At 43.4% G+C, this 18547-nt stretch overlaps 1 protein-coding gene across 2 annotated transcripts in view; it reads right to left on the bottom strand.

Moving 5' to 3' along the window:
* The window catches only part of DOCK2 (dedicator of cytokinesis 2), a 442257-nt gene that overhangs the window by 63506 nt on the left and 360204 nt on the right, over nt 1–18547 (bottom strand). For both annotated transcript variants that reach the window (XM_054487363.1, XM_054487364.2), the window contains exons 31-33: nt 10371–10471; nt 10222–10280; nt 875–1023 (exon numbers count right to left, since the gene is read on the bottom strand). In XM_054487363.1, coding sequence (XP_054343338.1) covers nt 875–1023; nt 10222–10280; nt 10371–10471 — 309 coding nt within the window. The remainder of the gene's footprint in view (nt 1–874; nt 1024–10221; nt 10281–10370; nt 10472–18547) is intronic.

Raw genomic sequence — 18547 nt, 5'->3', positions numbered from 1 at the left:
TAAGTACCCATTTTAAGGCAGGATATGGTAGGAATAAGAGGTAGACGCACTGGGGGAGAGAGGAGGGTGAGAAGCTCAGTTAGAGGTAAAACTGAGGATGTGGGGCAGAGAGGACGGGGGTGAGACCCGAGGGAACGGCTCAGGCAGCCTTGATGGGACTTAAAGACCAACCTTCCTAAACAGGGTAATGTCACTGAGCAGTGCTGGGAGCCAATTGTGGCAACTGGTGCTTCTTCCACTGCCAGAGCTCCCACTGTGACCAGGCCCGGGAAATGGAACTTTCTCCAAGTTTGACCAGATGTTCAATGACAACATTTGGCCAATGGCTCTTGCGTTTCACAGAGGTTCTGGCGCCCTCCATGCTGGGGTCAGTGTCCTATTCCCTTACAGATCCACAGGTCCCTCCTAAGCAACACGTCCCTAACTCCATCTGCTATCAGATTTGGTGTGTGGACAAGTATGACAGCCAGCAGGGTCGGCTTTTTCTAGATAATGTAGTTCTGCAGAGTCAGCCCAGAAGATGAAGTACTAGACAAGAGTGGGTGAGAGAGTGGGACAGGTGGGAGGGGTGGGTCACGGTAGCACATTTTTAGAGAATCATTAGGTAGAGACGTGGGGTTCTTAGACTCTTGAGAAAGAGGCTAAGCAAATACACAGCCAGAAACTGCATTTTAATCTTGTCCTCGGACGGAAAAGCTTGATAGAATACCGACCAAATCTGATCTGCCAGCTCATTCTGGACCCATGAACAAATGTCCCCATCCTGCCGCCGAGCCTGTCAATGAAGCTCAGGGAGATGGAATGAGGATATCATTATGGGGAAATGGGCTGGGGATTAGGGATGCTGGCATGAGTTTCCGGCCTCATTTTTTACCTTTTTGAAATCCCCACTTCTTTGATATTCACACAGCATCATGTCGAAGAAGATTGGTATGGTGGCTTTCCGGAGCTCAGCCTCAGGGATAAGTGTCATCTCTAATATAGGTCCCACCATGCCTGGGATGAAGAAGATTTTGTTCTGACCTGAAAGAGAAGAGGAACATGAACACATAAAACAGTTCGGCGACGCACAGATCCTCCCCCGACCAAGCCTGGGGAAAGAAAAAAAGGGAAGCATATTAGTAAAAAACAATAGTTAACACTTATATAGTTGTTTACCATGAGCCAGGCACCGTTTTGAACACTTAACATATATTAACTCCCGTTACAGCGCATGCATTATCCAAAACAAGCCTGATTATTAAGGCTAATAACATGGGCATGCATGTAGAAAGCACTTCACTGTTTACAAGGGTTTTCACCTGCAGTGTCTGCTCTGCAAATGGGGCCATGATTGAATATGTTAGAGATGGCAAAGCACAGCACATTTGAAATTATGTCTGTCTGCAATACATGCTGTGTTGCTGAGAGTTTTTAAATGGGATTTTACCAACTGTTTTATGAAATGAGAAAAGCAAAATTTGCTAGTAAGAACCTGCTATAATAGTGTGGTCAGTGGAACGGGGAGATTTAAAACATAGCTTGAGGATCAGGTGAACCACAATTTCTCGTCTCTTCTGCCTTATTTCAAGGCATTCCCTCCATCCCCTCCCCTGGCTCCTGGCATTCTAGCCTAGCTGGGGTGGCTCAAATGTCACCATTTCACCTTGCTTCCCCCACAGCAAGGCTTGTGCACATTATGCCCCTTTGTTGTGAATACTTTTCCCTGTCTGCTCCCTAACCCAATACCCGTTACCACATAGCCTCCCCCAGATGGGTGCTATCTTAGCTTAAACACTCCTTCCTCTGGGAGAAAAACCCCCTCTCTACACCTCCCACCCTTAGCTAGAAAAGATTCCTTGCACTGCCTCTATATGTTTTGCCAATTTTGAAATGATGTCTTTATATGTCGAATCATTAGATTAACATCTGCCTCCCCCACTAGAGACCATGTCTGTTCTCCTCATTGTGTCTATAGCACTGAGCACAGGACTTATTAGATGATCAGTAAACACCTGCTGAATGAGAAAATAAATTTTCCAGCTCCTACATTCCCTGGTTATGGGACTTGTATATATGTCTCATAAAAATGCAAAAGTGATACCCAGCCATTGAGAAGATGAATCAGTGCCAAGGGCAGAGCGCAGAAGAATCAGTGCCAAGGGCAGTGTTGCCCAGTGGTTAAGGGCACCAAATCTGGAGCCAGACGGCCTGAGTGTGTAAATTGACTCCACTATCAATTATAGCTGTGTAATGTTGATCAAGTTTCTCACTTCTCGGGGCCTTGGTGTCCTCATCTGTAACTTGGAACAATAACAGTATTTATCTTATAAGGTTATTGTAAAGAATCAAAGAAAAAATGAGTGATTATATAGCAACTGCCCAGGACAATGCTTGACACATAGCCCACTTTCTACAGCATTAGCTATTAATATTATCTTTGTGATGTTTGGTCAAAATGAACCATAAAGGGGAGCCTTATTGAGCAGAACTGAGCAGAATCTTCAGAAAATATGCATCAGAAGTGGCAGATAGGGAATAAAGAGGAGCACTTAGGAATTGCAGGGATTTCCTTGGAAGTGAGGGTCAGCATTTTCAAGCAACCCTATTATTGAAGCTCACACCTCTATATTTCATCAGCTGCTGCCTCCTTCTCTTTCTGAGTTTCAGCACCCACCCTGGTTTTATCCATTGTCAGGATGAACATTTGTGGTCTTCGCCTGGGGCAGAGAGCACCTCAGGGTGCAGAAACTCAGGTGGGTATGGTGTGTGGCCTGGCACGGCTGCTTTCGATTAAAGCTCAGAAAAGGAGCTGAGAGGGAAAGCAGTATGAAAATGAATTTTCTTTCAACCTAAATAAGGCTTAATGTTGGAGTAGTTGCCCAGGATTCAGATTAAAATAAAATAAAAAAGGCATCATCCTAGGAATATCCTCAGTTAGTGAGAATGAAATGGTGGAGTCAGGCAGAGTTGAGTGAAAAATAAAGACACTTTTCCAGGATATAAGCTTCATTACATGATGCATTTGGATTACACTTAAGCCTCAGAGTCTTTGCTTTGGCCCAAATAGAAAACAATAACAACAACAGCTTCCTTTCTGGCAGGTTTATAGTAATTGCTAATCTAGGTTTCTGATTTCATCCTTCAAGATCCTTTAAGTCTTTTTCAAACCACAGTGGGGTTTGAAAATTCAAAGCCAAGTGCAAAAATAGGTAGAAGGTAAATGGGAAACTGTCAGATAAGCCACCACGGAATGGAGAAATTGCTTATGCAACAAAGGCCTTTAGAATACCGGAGGGTATTGGGCACGAGAAGGATCAATTTTAGATGGTTTAAAATAAAGGGCAGACATGCTGTAGACCCGTGATTTCTTAAATACTTTTGATCTGTATTCTTTACAGTCAGTTGAGGAGATATTTGGCAGAATAGGGAAAGCGGAGAGAGAGATGGTGATCTCCAAATACAGTGTGACCTCAACGGCCCTTACAATGCTCCCTTAAGAAATGTTATTCATTTACATAAAAGTGGAATTTCAGCACATTGGATTTTGTGTTCAAGTATCCAAATGTGTACGTGTTTGCGTATCTTTACATACATAGATGCATACACATGCACGCAGAACGTATTTGTGGCTAATTGAATACAAACTCATTTGGGAAAAAAAGTGCTCATGCAAGAGACACACCTGCTGCTGTATTCAAGAAAAGGCAAGGAAGGGCATTTACTAAGAGGGTCTTTTTCATGTAATTGAAGCTGAACTTCACTGGGAACGGATACCAATTAGAAAAGGCTATTAAAGTGCCAATAAGCCAGCAGGAAAAATCCAAATGCCAGATTACACAGGCTTTGGGAGAGGATCTGCTGATAATGCGAGCACAGAGAAGAGCTCGGGGGTGTGGGTGGAAAGGGGTCCCATGAATTCTCTGGTCTTGGTTTCTCATCTGTACAGTGGCGTCCTCCATCACTCCTCCCAGGAGTGGACTGTAGGGTGCAATGCAAAGGATCTGAGGGCACTGAGGAGATGACCTTGAAAGAAACAAGAAGGAAGGAGGGAAGGAAGGAAAGGTGAAAGGAAGGAAAGAAGGAAGAAAGGAAGGAAAGAGGGAAGGAAGGAAGAAAGAAAGGAGGGAGGGAGGGAAAGAAGAAAAGGAGGGAGAGAGGGAAAGAAAAAAAGGAGGGAGGGAGGGAAGGGAGAAAGGAGGGAGGGAAGGAGGGAGGCTTTTGTAAACTTGGCTGAGAATTAAGTTGGGCAAGCCATGGCCTTCTGAGACTGACATGGGACAGAAAGGTCTCTCCAAAGGCTGGCACAGACCCTGCAATGAACAAGGATGAGGGCAAGTTATGACTCCCTGGATTTCAGAGTCCAGCAAGCCTCCTGGGGACTTTGAAATAAAGCTGAGCTGATTTAAAAAAAAAAAACAAAAAACAAAAAAAAAACAACTAAAATCAGTTCAAAAGGGGAAGACAGAACACAGATCCACCGATCTTTGCTCCTCTGTCTTAGGCTTGGAAAAGCTCCCTCCTGGCAATGCTCTGAGACAGGCAATCAATTCTCTCCTCATTATTCAGGACCTGCCCAGCCTCAGCTTCCTTCCAGGCCCCGTAGAGTCTTTGAGTCTGACAGCCTGGGTCAGGTCCTGCCACTGCCGCTCCCTGGTTGTGTGGTATTGTGCTTGTCATTTACCTTGCCTGAGCCTCCATGATCTCATCTGTAAAATGAAGATAATAAAATCTGCCTAATAGAATTGTCGAAGCTTAAGAGTTTGTGCAAACGAAGGGCCCTGCACAGTGTCTGGCACATTGCAAAAGCTCAGGAAGTGTTGATGCTGTCGCTGCTGCTGCTGATGGTAAGTACTTTGGGTTCAGCTCTATGCCGAGTTTTAGATGAAGCAATATGAAAAGACAAGGCCTAACCTCGTGGAGCTCCCTGAAGCATTTCATGGAAATTTTCAGGCTGGTCATTTTATTTGTTCACTTTTAAAGCAAACGGCTGAACTGGGGAAAGGGTCAGATGGATTTATCTTCCCTACCATGGCTGACACTCACAACCCTCCACTCTTCTCTGTCTTATTGAAATATTTTCTCATTTGTCCTCAAAGATGTTTGAAAAGCCCCAGTTGGATCATGTTTATTCACAGCGTTTTTTCCCTATGACTTTCCTTGCTCTCAGGATAAACTGCTGGGAGCATGTCTGGTCCTGTGCGCCCTCCCCATACCCATTGTGTGCCTCTCACACGCCACCCTCCATCCACCTGCCTACCTCCCACTCCCCCAGGGCACTGCTTTTCCCACCTTGGGCCTTCCACTGCCAACGAGCTCTTCTTCCTCCCCTCTCCTGGACCCCCCTCCAAAGTCTACCCCCTGACACATGTCTCTGCAAGTAAACCCTTTCCCATTTTCTAGGGCTGTGCTATTCTGTGTGGAAGCTACTAGCTGCATGAGTCTTTTGAGCCCTTGAAATGTGGCTAGTCCATTAGAAATGTGCTGCAGGTGTAAAAAATCCACCAGATACCCAAAAAAGGAAAACAAAATCTCAGTAATATTTTATATTGATTACATGTTTAGTATAACACTTTAGAATATGGTGTTAAATGTATTGTTAAAATTAACTTTATTCTTTTAATTTTTGAAAAATAAAGACACTAAAGCATTTATAATTAGGAGGCTTGTATCCTGTTTCTAAAGAACAGGTAATATATTCCACAGGTTCTGGGGATTAGGACATGGACATCTTTGCAGAGCCTACCACAGTGCTCGATGTTGGTTATTACATGAATGAGTAAATGAATGGATGGATGGCCACAGCCACACTAATCCCATTTCCTATTTATTCCCAGCAGCCTCTCCCCAATGCCAGGAAGCCATGCTTGCTGGGCTGGTTGCTCCCCTGGAATACCTGCCCCTTCCCTGTCTTTCCTTCAGTCCTGACATGGTCCTCCTTCCAATTCAGAAGCCATTTCCCCACACGGAATCATCCTTATAGTCCTCACTTATATCCCTTTTGCCTGAACTCCTGAGTCCCCACTACACATTTCACTTTGTCACTTTTCCCTACTAGATAGCTCCACTCCCTGGACCTCCGCACCAAGCTGAGCACTCTGTAGATGCTTAAACAGTAATGGCCAAATTGCCCTCGAGGCTTGGTCAGGCCAACCTCCCTACATGGGAGGCCAAGATGCCAGGTGCTAGAATGTGTCTTTCTTTGCCACAACGAATGTTAACACAGCAGCTCAGTGTTAACCCAAGTGAATGTGGGAGGATTAAGTGCAAAGTCTTTTGAGCAAAATGTGCATTTCTTCATGCCGAGCAGAAATCAAATGTTACAATGCTACACTACTGGGAAAAGTAAATTCCATTTGGCATCCACCCAGGAACCAAAACAACAAATGGCATTAACCCCTGAGTGGCTGGCTCCTTAACCACATGTTGTCTTTCTCCCCATGAAGACCTCCCTGCCCATACCTCCTCTCCACACACACATAATTTGTCTAGATTTGCCCCTGAAGAATGTTAAATAATCTTCAAGCCTGAGATTATAGCTTTGCAATTAGCTATCTTATAATCACAGAGTTGCTCAAGTTGTTCTTGATGAGAAGAAGAAGATGATGATACTGATGTTGGCGATGATGATGCCCTGATTGCTTCTGGCCTTAAAACAAAATTTAGAAAACTAACATGCATTATGATTTACTCATTATCAGTCATCTTTGAAAAAACGTAGATCGTTGGTTATTTCACACCCTTTGAAACAATATGCATACACTTTGAAAAAAAAATATTTGTAAGAACATTGCACTTGGGATCAAGAGACAGGCTCTTTTAGCCTCAATTCAGTCACTGCCTTGTTTTTGACCTTGGGAATGTCCTTGTGCTTCTCTTGGCCTCGTTTGGCAACTTTACCTATAAAATCAGCAGGGTTGAATTAGATGATGTATCAGTTAGGGATGCAACAGAAATCTGACTACCATGACTAAACTGAAGCTTTAATTTTCTTGTTTAACAGGAAGCCAAAAGATGGCCAGTCCAGAGCTGCTCCTTCATTCTCAGAATGTAAGTTTTGTCCTCATGGCTTTAAGATGGCTACTGCCCCTCCAGCCACATTGTCCTTCTCCAGAAAGAAAGAGAGGGGAGGGCTGTGGGCAAAAATGCGTTTTGTTCATTCAATCTGTCCTCTCCTTGCCTGTTGTTTTTTGTCTTGTTTTGTTTTTAATTGGAAAAAAATACTTTCCTGTAGCCCTAACAGGAATGTTTCTGCTGATTCTCATGAGACAGACTTGGGACACGTGGCTGTTACCTGCTACAAGGCATTGTTAATTGAGCAAATTGCAATCCTAAAACACTGAATCCTGGATTCAGGTAGCCAGGAACAAGAGAAGCCTGGTTCTTCAGCTCCTTCTTGCCCTTCTAATAAATACCTTCTCTGATTAAGGCAGCTGCAGTCAATGCCTCTTTTTTGCAACCAACCCTCAACCCCTGACAGATATCTCTTTTAATTGCATTAATTCATCCTACAGGTTTTTGCTAACAGCAGGGAGTCTGTGATGCTTCAGAGCAAACACTCTGGCTAAGGTGCTTGACCAGTTTCTGCCTCTAACCCAATACATGATCTTGTACAAACCCCTTCTCTATGGACTTCAGTTTCCTCATTAGTAAAATAGTGAATTGGACAAGATCAGTTGCTTCCAACTGTTCTCTGCAGTGCTCAGGGCTTCCCCCTAGAAAACCCTCTACAAGGGAAGTTCAAGAGCAGCCTGTTATAATGGGCTCTGGGTCTCCCATCTCACTTCAATTACAATAGTTCTGCTTTCATCCAATTTACTTATTAAGCATGAGAATTTTTTTATTGGTCCTCAGCTAAAAATAAATGTTTGAAAAATGCTGGACAATATGATCTCTGAAGGGCCCTTCCAGCTCCGATGTTCTGTGATTCTAAGCAGGTGGAATATTTGGTAACATCTTTTCATTCATCAGCATAATTGGGAGTGAAGGAATTCCTGCCAAAACATAATCTATATCTAAATAAAATCTTCTGTGTGCAAAACAATGGCAATGAAGGACATTCAGAAAAGAGCAAGCCATGTGAAAGGACTTGAAACAAACAAAGCACAGATCCCTGTTTTGCAATTCTGGCAGTGCCTGGGGTGTCGAGCTGGGGAAGGAAGCCCGCCACAGCTCTCTCCAGCCTGTGCTGTTGTAGAGCAACGAATGCAAACTTGGAAGTGAACTGAATCTGGGTCCATCATGTGTTGAGCACATCTGATGTTTTGAAAACTTTCAATTAGTTTTCATTAGTATTCATAAATTGGAAAATACATTGAAAAACCCACTCTCCTGGCTTCTTTTGAAAAACTGAAAGGTATGACAACATTGGGATTGCATTTCAGTAGGACAGCTATTAACTGGAGAGGAACAGTGACTGTCTTTTTTCTCTGCATGAGCATGTCAGTTTCACTTTGCTGCAGGCCCTTACTCCTTCTCATATTCCTGACCCTGAGGCCAGGTGCCAGCTGTCATGTGGGCCTGTGCTTGCACCATGTTCCCCCATTCCCCTACCATTGCAAAGCAATGGTAAATGAAACACCAATTATTTCCTATATCCCAGTCCTTACCCAGAGTGGAGAAACAAAAGATAAACTGAGAAAGACATGCCTTTCTAGAAAAACAGGGTAGAGGTGGCACCCTCTTCTCCCAGGGGATATTTGGCAATGTCTGGAGATTTTTTTGGTTGTCATAACTAGAGAGGGTGCTACTGGCATCTTAGAGGGTAGAGGCCAGGGAGAACAGAAACATTAGGTTCCATCCTGATGGGGCAAGGATGACAATAATGATAAAAACTCTGATGTGGGTGTAGTGGCCTCTATGGCTCCACTTGCCCCAGCTTGTGCTCTGATGACCCTCATAAGCCCCTTGTGAGGGTGCTTATTTCCCCAACTTAGGCCTGGTGATGCTGGGCCTCACAGCCTGTAAATGTCAAAGCAAGGCCCAAAGCAAAGATGTGGCAGTCTGTTCTGGGCTTGGGTCCTTGGCTCTGCCTTGGGCTTTGTGAGCCAACCTGCAACCTCCCTGTTATCCAGTATGTACTTCTCCTAGCTTGAGTCTGATGCTATCACCAACCACAGAACCCAGACTGATCATCTATCCACTGCTCTATGCTTCCCCCACAGTGGATAGAACTCGCTGGAAGGGTCATGCAACTGCTGCCTAAAAAACCTATGGGAACTGGCAGATAATAAGAGGTCTGGGGAAGCAAGAAGCGTAGTCTGAAGAGGGAACAAAAATTAAATCCAAGAGATGGGCACAAGTTAGTACTTGTAGGAAAGTCAATATCCACACCCAGGGCAGAGCAATTTAGAATCAGAGAGTCAAGGAGGGACAGAAAAATAAAAAATTCATTACTGTTCATTCATCCATCCATCCATCCATCCATCCATCCATCCATCCATCCATCCATTCATCCATCCATCCAACCTTTCAGCACATTTTTATAGAGGAGGATTCAGGCCATGAGCAAGGTTTATGGCCCCTGTCCTTGTGGAATCAAAACCACACTTGGAGGTTTCCAGCTGTTTGATTTCAAGGAAGTTACTTCCTTTTCTGAGTTTCCTGATCAATAAAAGGATGGGGGAACAATTCCATCTTACAGGAAGTGATGTGAAGATTAAATATAATCTTCTTAGCATGGGCCTGACTCAGACTCTCAATAAATGTCTCCTTGATTCCATCCCTCCCTCCACAGGTATCATTCAGGTAATCACACAGGATTCCTGCAGCTCCCTGAGGCAGAGACAGCTTCTGGGGTCACTTTTCAGCTAAAAAGACCCTCTCATCTTTCAGAAAGCCAATTCTCCTCATGAGGTTGGAGTATGTTTTGTGGACCACGCTATACAGGATGTAGAATGACCCTCCAATCAGCAGCAAGCATCCGTGTGATGTGTGAGCACGTGAGTTCCCATGACAGTCCTGGTCCCTCTTATAAATTTCCATTTGGATCTGTAACCCATTGGGGGCATCAAGCAGAAGCATATTCACAGCTGCTTGCAGGGCTGGGGGTAGATATGGGTATGGTGACCCCCTCTTATTCAGAGTATAATCAGGCACTTATTAGGAACTGGGGTGCACACAGTAATGAACTGTTATTTCATGCTCCCACTGCTAAAACCCCTGTGGTCCTCCAACAGATGGTCTTCAAGAAGGAGTTTGGTGAATGCAGATGTGAGTATCTGGATGTGTGTGCCTACTCACCAAGCTTGTACCACATATCACGGATGGAGAAGCCAATTAGCCGTCTCATGTCCCCGTACCTAGGAGGAACAAAAACCTCTGCTTCAGGCACCATCTCAGAGGATCTCATGGACCTCCCCCTCTTCAGGAAATCCAAAAATGCAACCTACTTATTCAGGATTTTGTTGTACTTGGCGTGTGAGAACTGCTCCAGCTGCAGAGAATCCTGGGTGATAAAAGCCACTGCCAGATGAAAATAGTTGTTCCACAGCTGTAAATGAAAGAGCAGAGAACAGTTATGGAGAGGGTCTGAGGTGGGAAGGCATAAGCGCTGGGTAGTGTGAATAGTTTATGAAGATGGCAGAAGATAGAGGCAGAACCAGTTAAATTGTGCCCACTGCAGTTTTCTAACTGGCACTGACTCTGAAATTAACATCCTGGCCACGGTGAGGACAATGGATGGATTTCTCTAGGCGCTACCACGTCCACTCTCAGACAACAGGATTTGGGAGAGGAGGAGAATTTTAGTTTGTTGTTGTTGCTGATTTTAGTTTTTTTGTTTTGTTTTTTTTTGTTTGTTTGTTTTTTGTCCTTGCGCTTTGTTCTGTTTTTTGAAAGACAAATAACTTGCCCCAGCTGGGTGACATGGAGAGCTGGTTCTTGCCCTGGAATTAGAGGGTGACAAAGGTTAAGATAGTTCAGGGATTCACAGCCTCTCTGGAAGTCCTCCCTAATTCACCTGACAGCTTGGAGGACCAACCTGCAATCCATTCTGTTTTAAAATATTTTGCCTTTACTTCCCCCTTAGTTCGATAGTTTCAAAGTGTGGTTGCCAGATCAGCAGCAGCACCTGGGAACTTGCTAGAGATACAAATTCTCTGGCCCCTGCCCAGACCTACTGAAACAGAACCTCTGGGGGTGGGACCTAGAAATCTACAAGTTAATAAGCACTCAGGTGATTCTGATGCATGTTTCAGTTACAGCCCCTGCTGGCCTAGCTGAGATGCAGGCTTGTAAGGATATTTGCATGTACCTGATCTGTTGGTGCTAACCCACTCCACCAGCTTGCAGTGAAATAGAGCAGGTAAAGGGGTCAGCACATGGTGACTGCTCAAAAGATTAGCCACACTGATGGCAATATTGATACAGGCTACAGAACCAGAGATATTATAGGTCCAAACCATGGATCTACAATCCATGGATTCATCACGGAGCCTCGGTGAACCTGTCTGCAAAACTGATGTGACTCTGGTACCCACTGCAGAAAGCTGTGATAAAGATGACACAAAATGACGTGTTTAAAGACACGAATCACAGTAAGAGCTCAAAAATCCTTGCTAGCCTTATTGCTGTTGTGATTTTCTTTATTCCAGTGGTTTCTTTGGTACCAAAACCAGTGATACAGCCTAGGGTTTTGGTGCTCAAGGGCAATTGTTGCAAGATGCCAAGGTCCTGCAAGGAGCATGTGGGAGACAGCTTTGCTGAACGAAGCCCACCCACTTTAGGCCCCTCTCAACAATGTATGTAGCAAGAGGATAGGCAACATTAGCCAGAGAAATCATCCTGCCATTGAGACCTTCATCCTTAACTCAAAGATGTTCATTCGTGTTTGCAGATGGCCAAGACTATGAAAGAGGCAACTCTTCCACTGATAACATAACATCATCATTGCTGCCCAGAGTATGACTTCCAAATCGGTTTGCGGTTCCAGTCTTTGAAAGAAGCAAAACAAGCACTCTAATTTTACTATGGGCCAGGAACTTTCTCATACATCTTCCTTTCATCTGTCAACACTTGACAGCTCTTATTCCTCTATTATAGATGAGGAGACTGAAGCTTGGAGAGGTTAAGTATTTTGCCTAAGTCTCTCATCTTGTTATATACACAGCAGAGCTAAGATCTGCACCCAGACCTTCTGATTGACATTCGGGGTTCTTTTAACACACCACGGTCGGTATTCAGCTGGGGATGCATTTAACAAATATTTCTGGAACATCTGCTAGGTGCTCTGGCATTGCCACAGTGTGGTGACAGAGCAGCGGTCACACAGACAGCGATCCCTGGCCTCATGCAGTTTACATTCTGTTGAGTGAATGCTTTTTTCTTTACTTGGACCTTTATCACCCAGGGCCCAAAAAAACAAACGGCTCTGGGGATGCAGTGAAGTGGCCTCTTGGCTCATGGCCCCCTTAAAGTCAATTCTCCATGCAGAGACCAGAAGAACCTTTTAAAACACATCAGATCATTCGAGACCAGCCTGACCAACATGGTAAAACCCCGTCTCTACTAAAAATACAAAAATTAGCCGGGCGTGGTAGCACACACCTGTAATCCCAGCTACTCAGGAAACTGAGGCAGGAGACTCACTTGAACCCAGGAGGCGGAGGCTGCAGTGAGCTGAGATCACACCACTGCACTCCAGCCTGGGAGACAGAATGAGACTCCATCTCAAAACAAAAACAAAAACAAAAACACATCAGATCATGCCACTCCCTTCCTCAAAGTCCTCCAAAGTTTCTTGTAACATTTGGAATCAAATCTCCTTGTTTCCATAGCAACGTTGCTTATGTAAACACATGTGGCAGGTTGGGTCTCCTGTCCATGTCTCCTCAGACTGTCTTTCCTCCCGGCATCCCAGTGACTTAGCAGCTTCTCCAGGGCTTTGCTTTGAAAAGGTGCAGCTTTGGTCTGCTTATGTCCGGAGCTTATACCTTCTCACATTTAAGATGAGAATTTGAAACGACAAGCCAGGGCAAGAGAAAACCGTGGCCACAGGACATGGAAATGAGTGTTTCCATGAAAGTGAGAAATCTCTGATTTTAGGGGACAGCAAAAGAGTAATTAAGGTACATGGGAAATGGGTATCCAACAAAGCAAGTCAATTTACAATTACTTGTGAGAATAATTTCAGAAATGCCCCCTAACACATAAGACACGTCAAATATGGTTGAGCCTCTTGCCATTATCTATTCTACCCTGAACGAATCCATCAAAAAAGCATTTTCTCTGTCATCCCATTCCTGATTTTCTTTTTTTTTAAAAAAAAATCTGAGATATAATTTATATACCATAAAATTCACTTTTTAAGTGTATGATTTAGTTTTTAGTATATTTACAAGGCAGTTCAACCATTACCATTGTCTAATTTTGGAACATTTTCATCAAGCCAAAAGAAAACCTCTACCCATAAGAGTCAGTTCCTCTTCTCCCCACCAACACCTTCCCCTACCCTGTCCCTGGAACCTATACAAGCATGAGGCATCCACCACAGGCTTGGCACACACTGAGCACTCAGTAAATGCAATGGTGGTGTTGATGGTAGCACTGGGTGTAGAGTATTTGTATGCCCTGTCTTCTCCAACTGTGAGCTCCACAAGTACCCAAATCCTGTCTTACATTTAGTTGTATCCCTAATGCCATGCTCAGCACAATGACTTGAACACAGCTGGGCTCCAGAAAATATTTATTTATCAATTGCTATATTGTCACAGAAATTCTTCAAAAGGTCCCAGATTTTTCTGTCTGCCCTGCCTGGAAACTGTGAATACTAATGTACTATCTGTCTCTGTGGATTTGCCTATTCTGACAGTTCATATAAGTGACATCATAAAATATGTGACCTTTCACGTATGATTTCTTATACTTAGTGTAATGCTTTCAAGTTTCATCCATGTTGTAGTATGGATCAGTACTTCATTTTTTTTATTGTTGAATAATATTCTATCATATGGATATACTCATTTTGATTATCTATTCATCCACTGATGGTCATTTGGGTTGTTTTCAGTCTTTGACTATTATGAGTCATAGCATTGACGCAATGCTGCTATGAACATTTTTGTACAAATCTCTGTGTGGACATACATTTCAATTCTCATAGAGTGGAGCTGGTTTTGTTTTAGTTTTGGCTTCCATTCTGGAAGACCTTTAATGAACCATGAGGCCATAGCTGTGCCTCATCTTCTTAGTGGATCAGAAATGGCACATCCAAGTACCTCACCCACAGCCCCTGCCCAGTTTTGGCCATGGAGCTCTGTGGGAATGACTTCTGGAACTCAGAGGAGGTTGTCACAGTATATGGCTCTGTGCAGTGCTCTTAGAGGTGAGCAGTGGTCACAACTAGATATTGCTAAATACTTATAAGGCCTCTGCCCCAAGCCTTTCTTCACTCTTGTTCCCAAAGAATCAGATCCAAATGCATTCACCTGGCTTTTAAAGTCTCATACAATTTCCACGGTCCCCAGTGCTGTCCCCTTCAACAACTGCCCACCTAGGTGGCCTGGTCTGCTCAGACTCCACAGAGATCACAGGAGCATTTTGGTCTCCATGGCTTCACTCACAGTGGTTCTCATACCTGCAGTGACTGTGTCCTATTCTTACATCCAAGCTGGGTTCAAGACCTGCTTCCTTCATGAAGCCTTCCTAGACTGCAGGGCATATTGGGTCTGCCTGATCACTTCCTGATTTGAGGAGCACTTATTGTGTGCAACCATGGATGTTAGTCCACTGTTCTGCACCTGGCCTTGTGCTCCATTTGTTTCTCATGACAGCACTGTCTGATAGTCAAGAGCACATGTGTCAGTGTCTTGCAGACCAGGGTGTGAAAACCAGTGCTATTGCTTATTAGCTGGGTTGCCTTTGGCTAGTGACTTGACCTTTCTGAGCCTCATTCTCCTGACTTGTAAAATACCCAACATAATGGTACCTACCATAAACGACTGTTGTAATTACTGGATCAATAATTGGAGAATGAGGCATCCACTACGGGCCTGACACTAAGTGCTCAGTAAATGGAATGGTGGTGTTGATGGTAGCATTGGTTGTGGAGTATTTCTATGCCCTGTCTTCTCCAATTGTAAGCTCCACAAGTACCAAGATTCTGTCTTCCATTTATTTGTATCTCTAATGCCATGCTCAGCACAATGACTTGAATACAGCTGGGCTCCTGAGAATATTTATTTATTGATTGCCGTATTGTGAGAGAAATTCTTCAGAGGGTCCCAGATTTTTCTTTCTGCCCTGCTAGAAACTGCCTGGTGATATTTCTACTAAGTGCCTAGCTCAGCTGACTAGGGGAAGCTACAGTGTCTCTTTAGCAAAATGCACAGGTCTCTTTGCCCTGGGGAAGAGATGAGGTGATTTCCAATTGGGAATTTAATATTTTGAAATTATAGGACAATAGAGAGTTAGAACTGGAATAAATTTAAGTGTCATCTGTTCTGACTACCATATTGCACAGAGGTAAACAGTAAAATCCAGATAAGGTAAAAGACCACCCAAAGTCATACTGCTAGTGGGTATAATAAGAATTTAGTTACTTTTAATTAACTCTCAAAAAATTAGAAAATATACACACATAGTTAAAAAAATAAATGATAGAAAAGATTAAATGGGAGAAAGTTATTTTCCATCCTACCTTGGATCTAAGTCTAACTCCCCAGAAGAAAATGTTAACAATTCCTTGGATAGCCTTTCAGAATTTTTTTATGCATAAGCAAATGTATGTATAGACATCTTTTTTAAAAGTCTGCTGCACTTGGCTTTTTTCTCTTACCAATATATCTTGCAAATGTTTCTATATTAGCATATACAGATCTGCTTCATTCTCTTTTATTGCTACATTGTATTCTATGAGGATGTACTTTAATTTTAACCAAATTCCCTATTTATAGACATTTAGCTTGATTCCAATTTTTTTTTTCGCTAGCAACAGTGCTGTAATCAACACCCTTATTTAAACATCTTTATGCATGGGAAACTACATTTGTAGTATACATTCCTAGAACCGGAATTTCTAAGACACAGGATCTATGCATGTTTAGTTGTTGTTTGTTTTTTGTCTTTGTTTGTTTTTATAGATACTGTCAGGTTGCCTTCCAGGGTTTCAATTCAATGACCAGTTACATTATCATGGACAACGTACCCTACCTTTCTGAGTCTCAGTAACTTCATCTAGAAAATGAGGACAACAGTATCTAAAGGGTATGGTTGTAAGGACTAAATGAGGAAATCACTCTCAGTCTTGGAAAAGCCTTCTCCATTCATCCAAGCAAAGTAGATTCACCCATTATTCACCCATATTATACCCTGTTCACAACATCTATATCGTATTTTAAACAAAGTTAATTTATTTTCTGTCTCCTCTACTGGCTGTCAGCATCAAGCAAGCAAGAACCTTCTTTTTAAATTCACTCGTTTACACAGTATCGCACATCGCGTCTGAACCAGCATGTGCTCGGGAAATTATTTTTTGAATGAGTTCATTAATGAACCAAGAACACCGCATGCATTCTGGTTAAATCCTCCCTAAAAAAAACTATGAGATTTGTATAATTATTCTCCCCATTTTAGAGATCAGGAAACTGAGGCCCAGAGAGGTTCAATATCTTGCCCGACATCACAGAGCTACAAAATGGTGAAGGTGGCATCTGAATCCAGTTTATCCGACTCCAGAACTTGCATTCTTCACTACCCTGCTCTTCTGCTGAAATCACTCTTCTCCTTTCTCAGTGTCCTTTCAGCTATGTTGTTGGTTAAGGTTTTCACTGATCCATCTGATGTTTATAAAGACTATAGTCTTTATAGCAGAGAGATCAAGGATTTTTTAATCAGAATCAGGATTCTTTCTCAGTGACCTTGAATTATTATTTATCCCAAATTTCAATAAAAAAAAATAAACCAGCATGCAGTGGTGCTGAAATGCAGTCAGCCTGCCCTCCTCTGCAGGGCAGAGGCACAGCTGTCATGACCACTCTGGGGAGCCTTCTGATTCTGGGAGTGGAAGGTCCCAGGTGTGGACTCAGGTGAGAAATATCAGACAAGAGGACGTCTGGGGCCTAAAAGCTGAAGCAGGCAGGGCTGGGGAAACTGCACCTAAGCATGTGCCCACCATTCTGCCTGGTAGAACCATCCCATCATGAGTCCCCCTGTGGTGGTGCTATGGGCGGTTGCAAGGATTTGACGACTGCTCCCTCTGTGTGCGTCTCTCGCTGCCCTGTTTTTGGCATCAACAGTTACATTTCCCATTATAAAGACGAAGGTGGCCCTCATGCCTCTACTAATGGCTAGAAATATTCTAGAAGTTTTTCATCTCAACGGGATATCAAAAATGGTTCCCAGGATAGGGTGGTAATCCAAAAATGCCTCAAGGCCTAGGCAGAAATGGCCACACCTAGAGCCAATTAGAGCATCCCCAAGGAGAGAGAATGATCTCAATACCCAACACAGTGCTGCCTAACACAGAGTCTTTCTGGAGCTCAAGTATAATCTCTGATTCCAGGGCCAATCAGAGATTTCAACATGGAGAGTCTCATCTTCCAGCCAATCATCTCAGAGCTCTCTATCCCAGTGCCAGTAAGAACCAGAAAGGGCAGAGAGTGCTTCTGGATCTAAATAGAGCTGTCTCCTGGAATGCAAAGGCACCCGCTTCCTAAGAAACAGAGCAGAAGAGTGAAAAGAGGATGTGCTTTGCAGACAGGCCTGGGGTTGAATCGCAGCAGCCCCATTTATTGGTTAGATGACCTTTAACAGAAAAGTCAATCAATTCTCTGAAGCTCAGTTTATTCACCAGTGAAATGGGTATATCCCAACCTGACAAGATTATGATGAGAATCAAAATTTTCTAAGTAGATGCCCAATAAAGTTAGTCACTCTCTTCAAAAGCCTGGATGCTGGAAGATGGATTTGTATAGCCTTCTATCAAGATTCCAAGATCCTTGAGGGTAGGGCAGTGTTCTTTGCTTCTGAGTTCCTTGAAGCATGTTGCAATAGTCTGGGCCCATAAGAATTGCTCTTAAACAAAAATTCGTGCTGATTTGAATTTGAAACTCTCTTGGTCTTCCCTGACCACATGAACTGATGCAGACACCAAGGACCAGCATCCTGAATAGGGCCTGGAATGCAAGTGATCTTAGCCGCAAGCAGAAAACACCATTTTTATAATTCCCAGTTCTTGTCACCTACAGAGTGGCAGTCACCAAGCTTCTTACTTTCTGCCCTTTGAATCACAAAACCACAGTTCTGGGAAAGATATTAGGGATAATCTCATTGCATCTGCTCCTCCTCTGGTCAGTGGCTGCCAAGACAGGCAGCAGTCAGTGATGGATGCTGTTCCTGCTGATATTAAATGCATAATTAATGAGACCGTAAGAAGGAGACAAGGCGTGTTCCAGGCAGGGTACAGAGAACAAATCCATTCTCACACAGGGGGAGGAAGAGGTAGGAGAACAAAGATAAGGTTGGAAAATGATCCTGTTCTTGGGTACTTTTCAATAAATAGCTATGGAAGCCTCATTAGGAAAAGAGACTTACTTTATTTTGTAATGTTGGCCACTCTTCTGTTTTACAG

This window comes from Pongo pygmaeus, chromosome 4 (assembly GCF_028885625.2).
Source record: "Pongo pygmaeus isolate AG05252 chromosome 4, NHGRI_mPonPyg2-v2.0_pri, whole genome shotgun sequence".
NCBI classification, from domain to species: Eukaryota; Metazoa; Chordata; class Mammalia; order Primates; family Hominidae; genus Pongo; species Pongo pygmaeus.
Note: the sequence above shows the minus strand (reverse complement) of the source record. Positions and strands in the feature narration are given on the sequence as shown.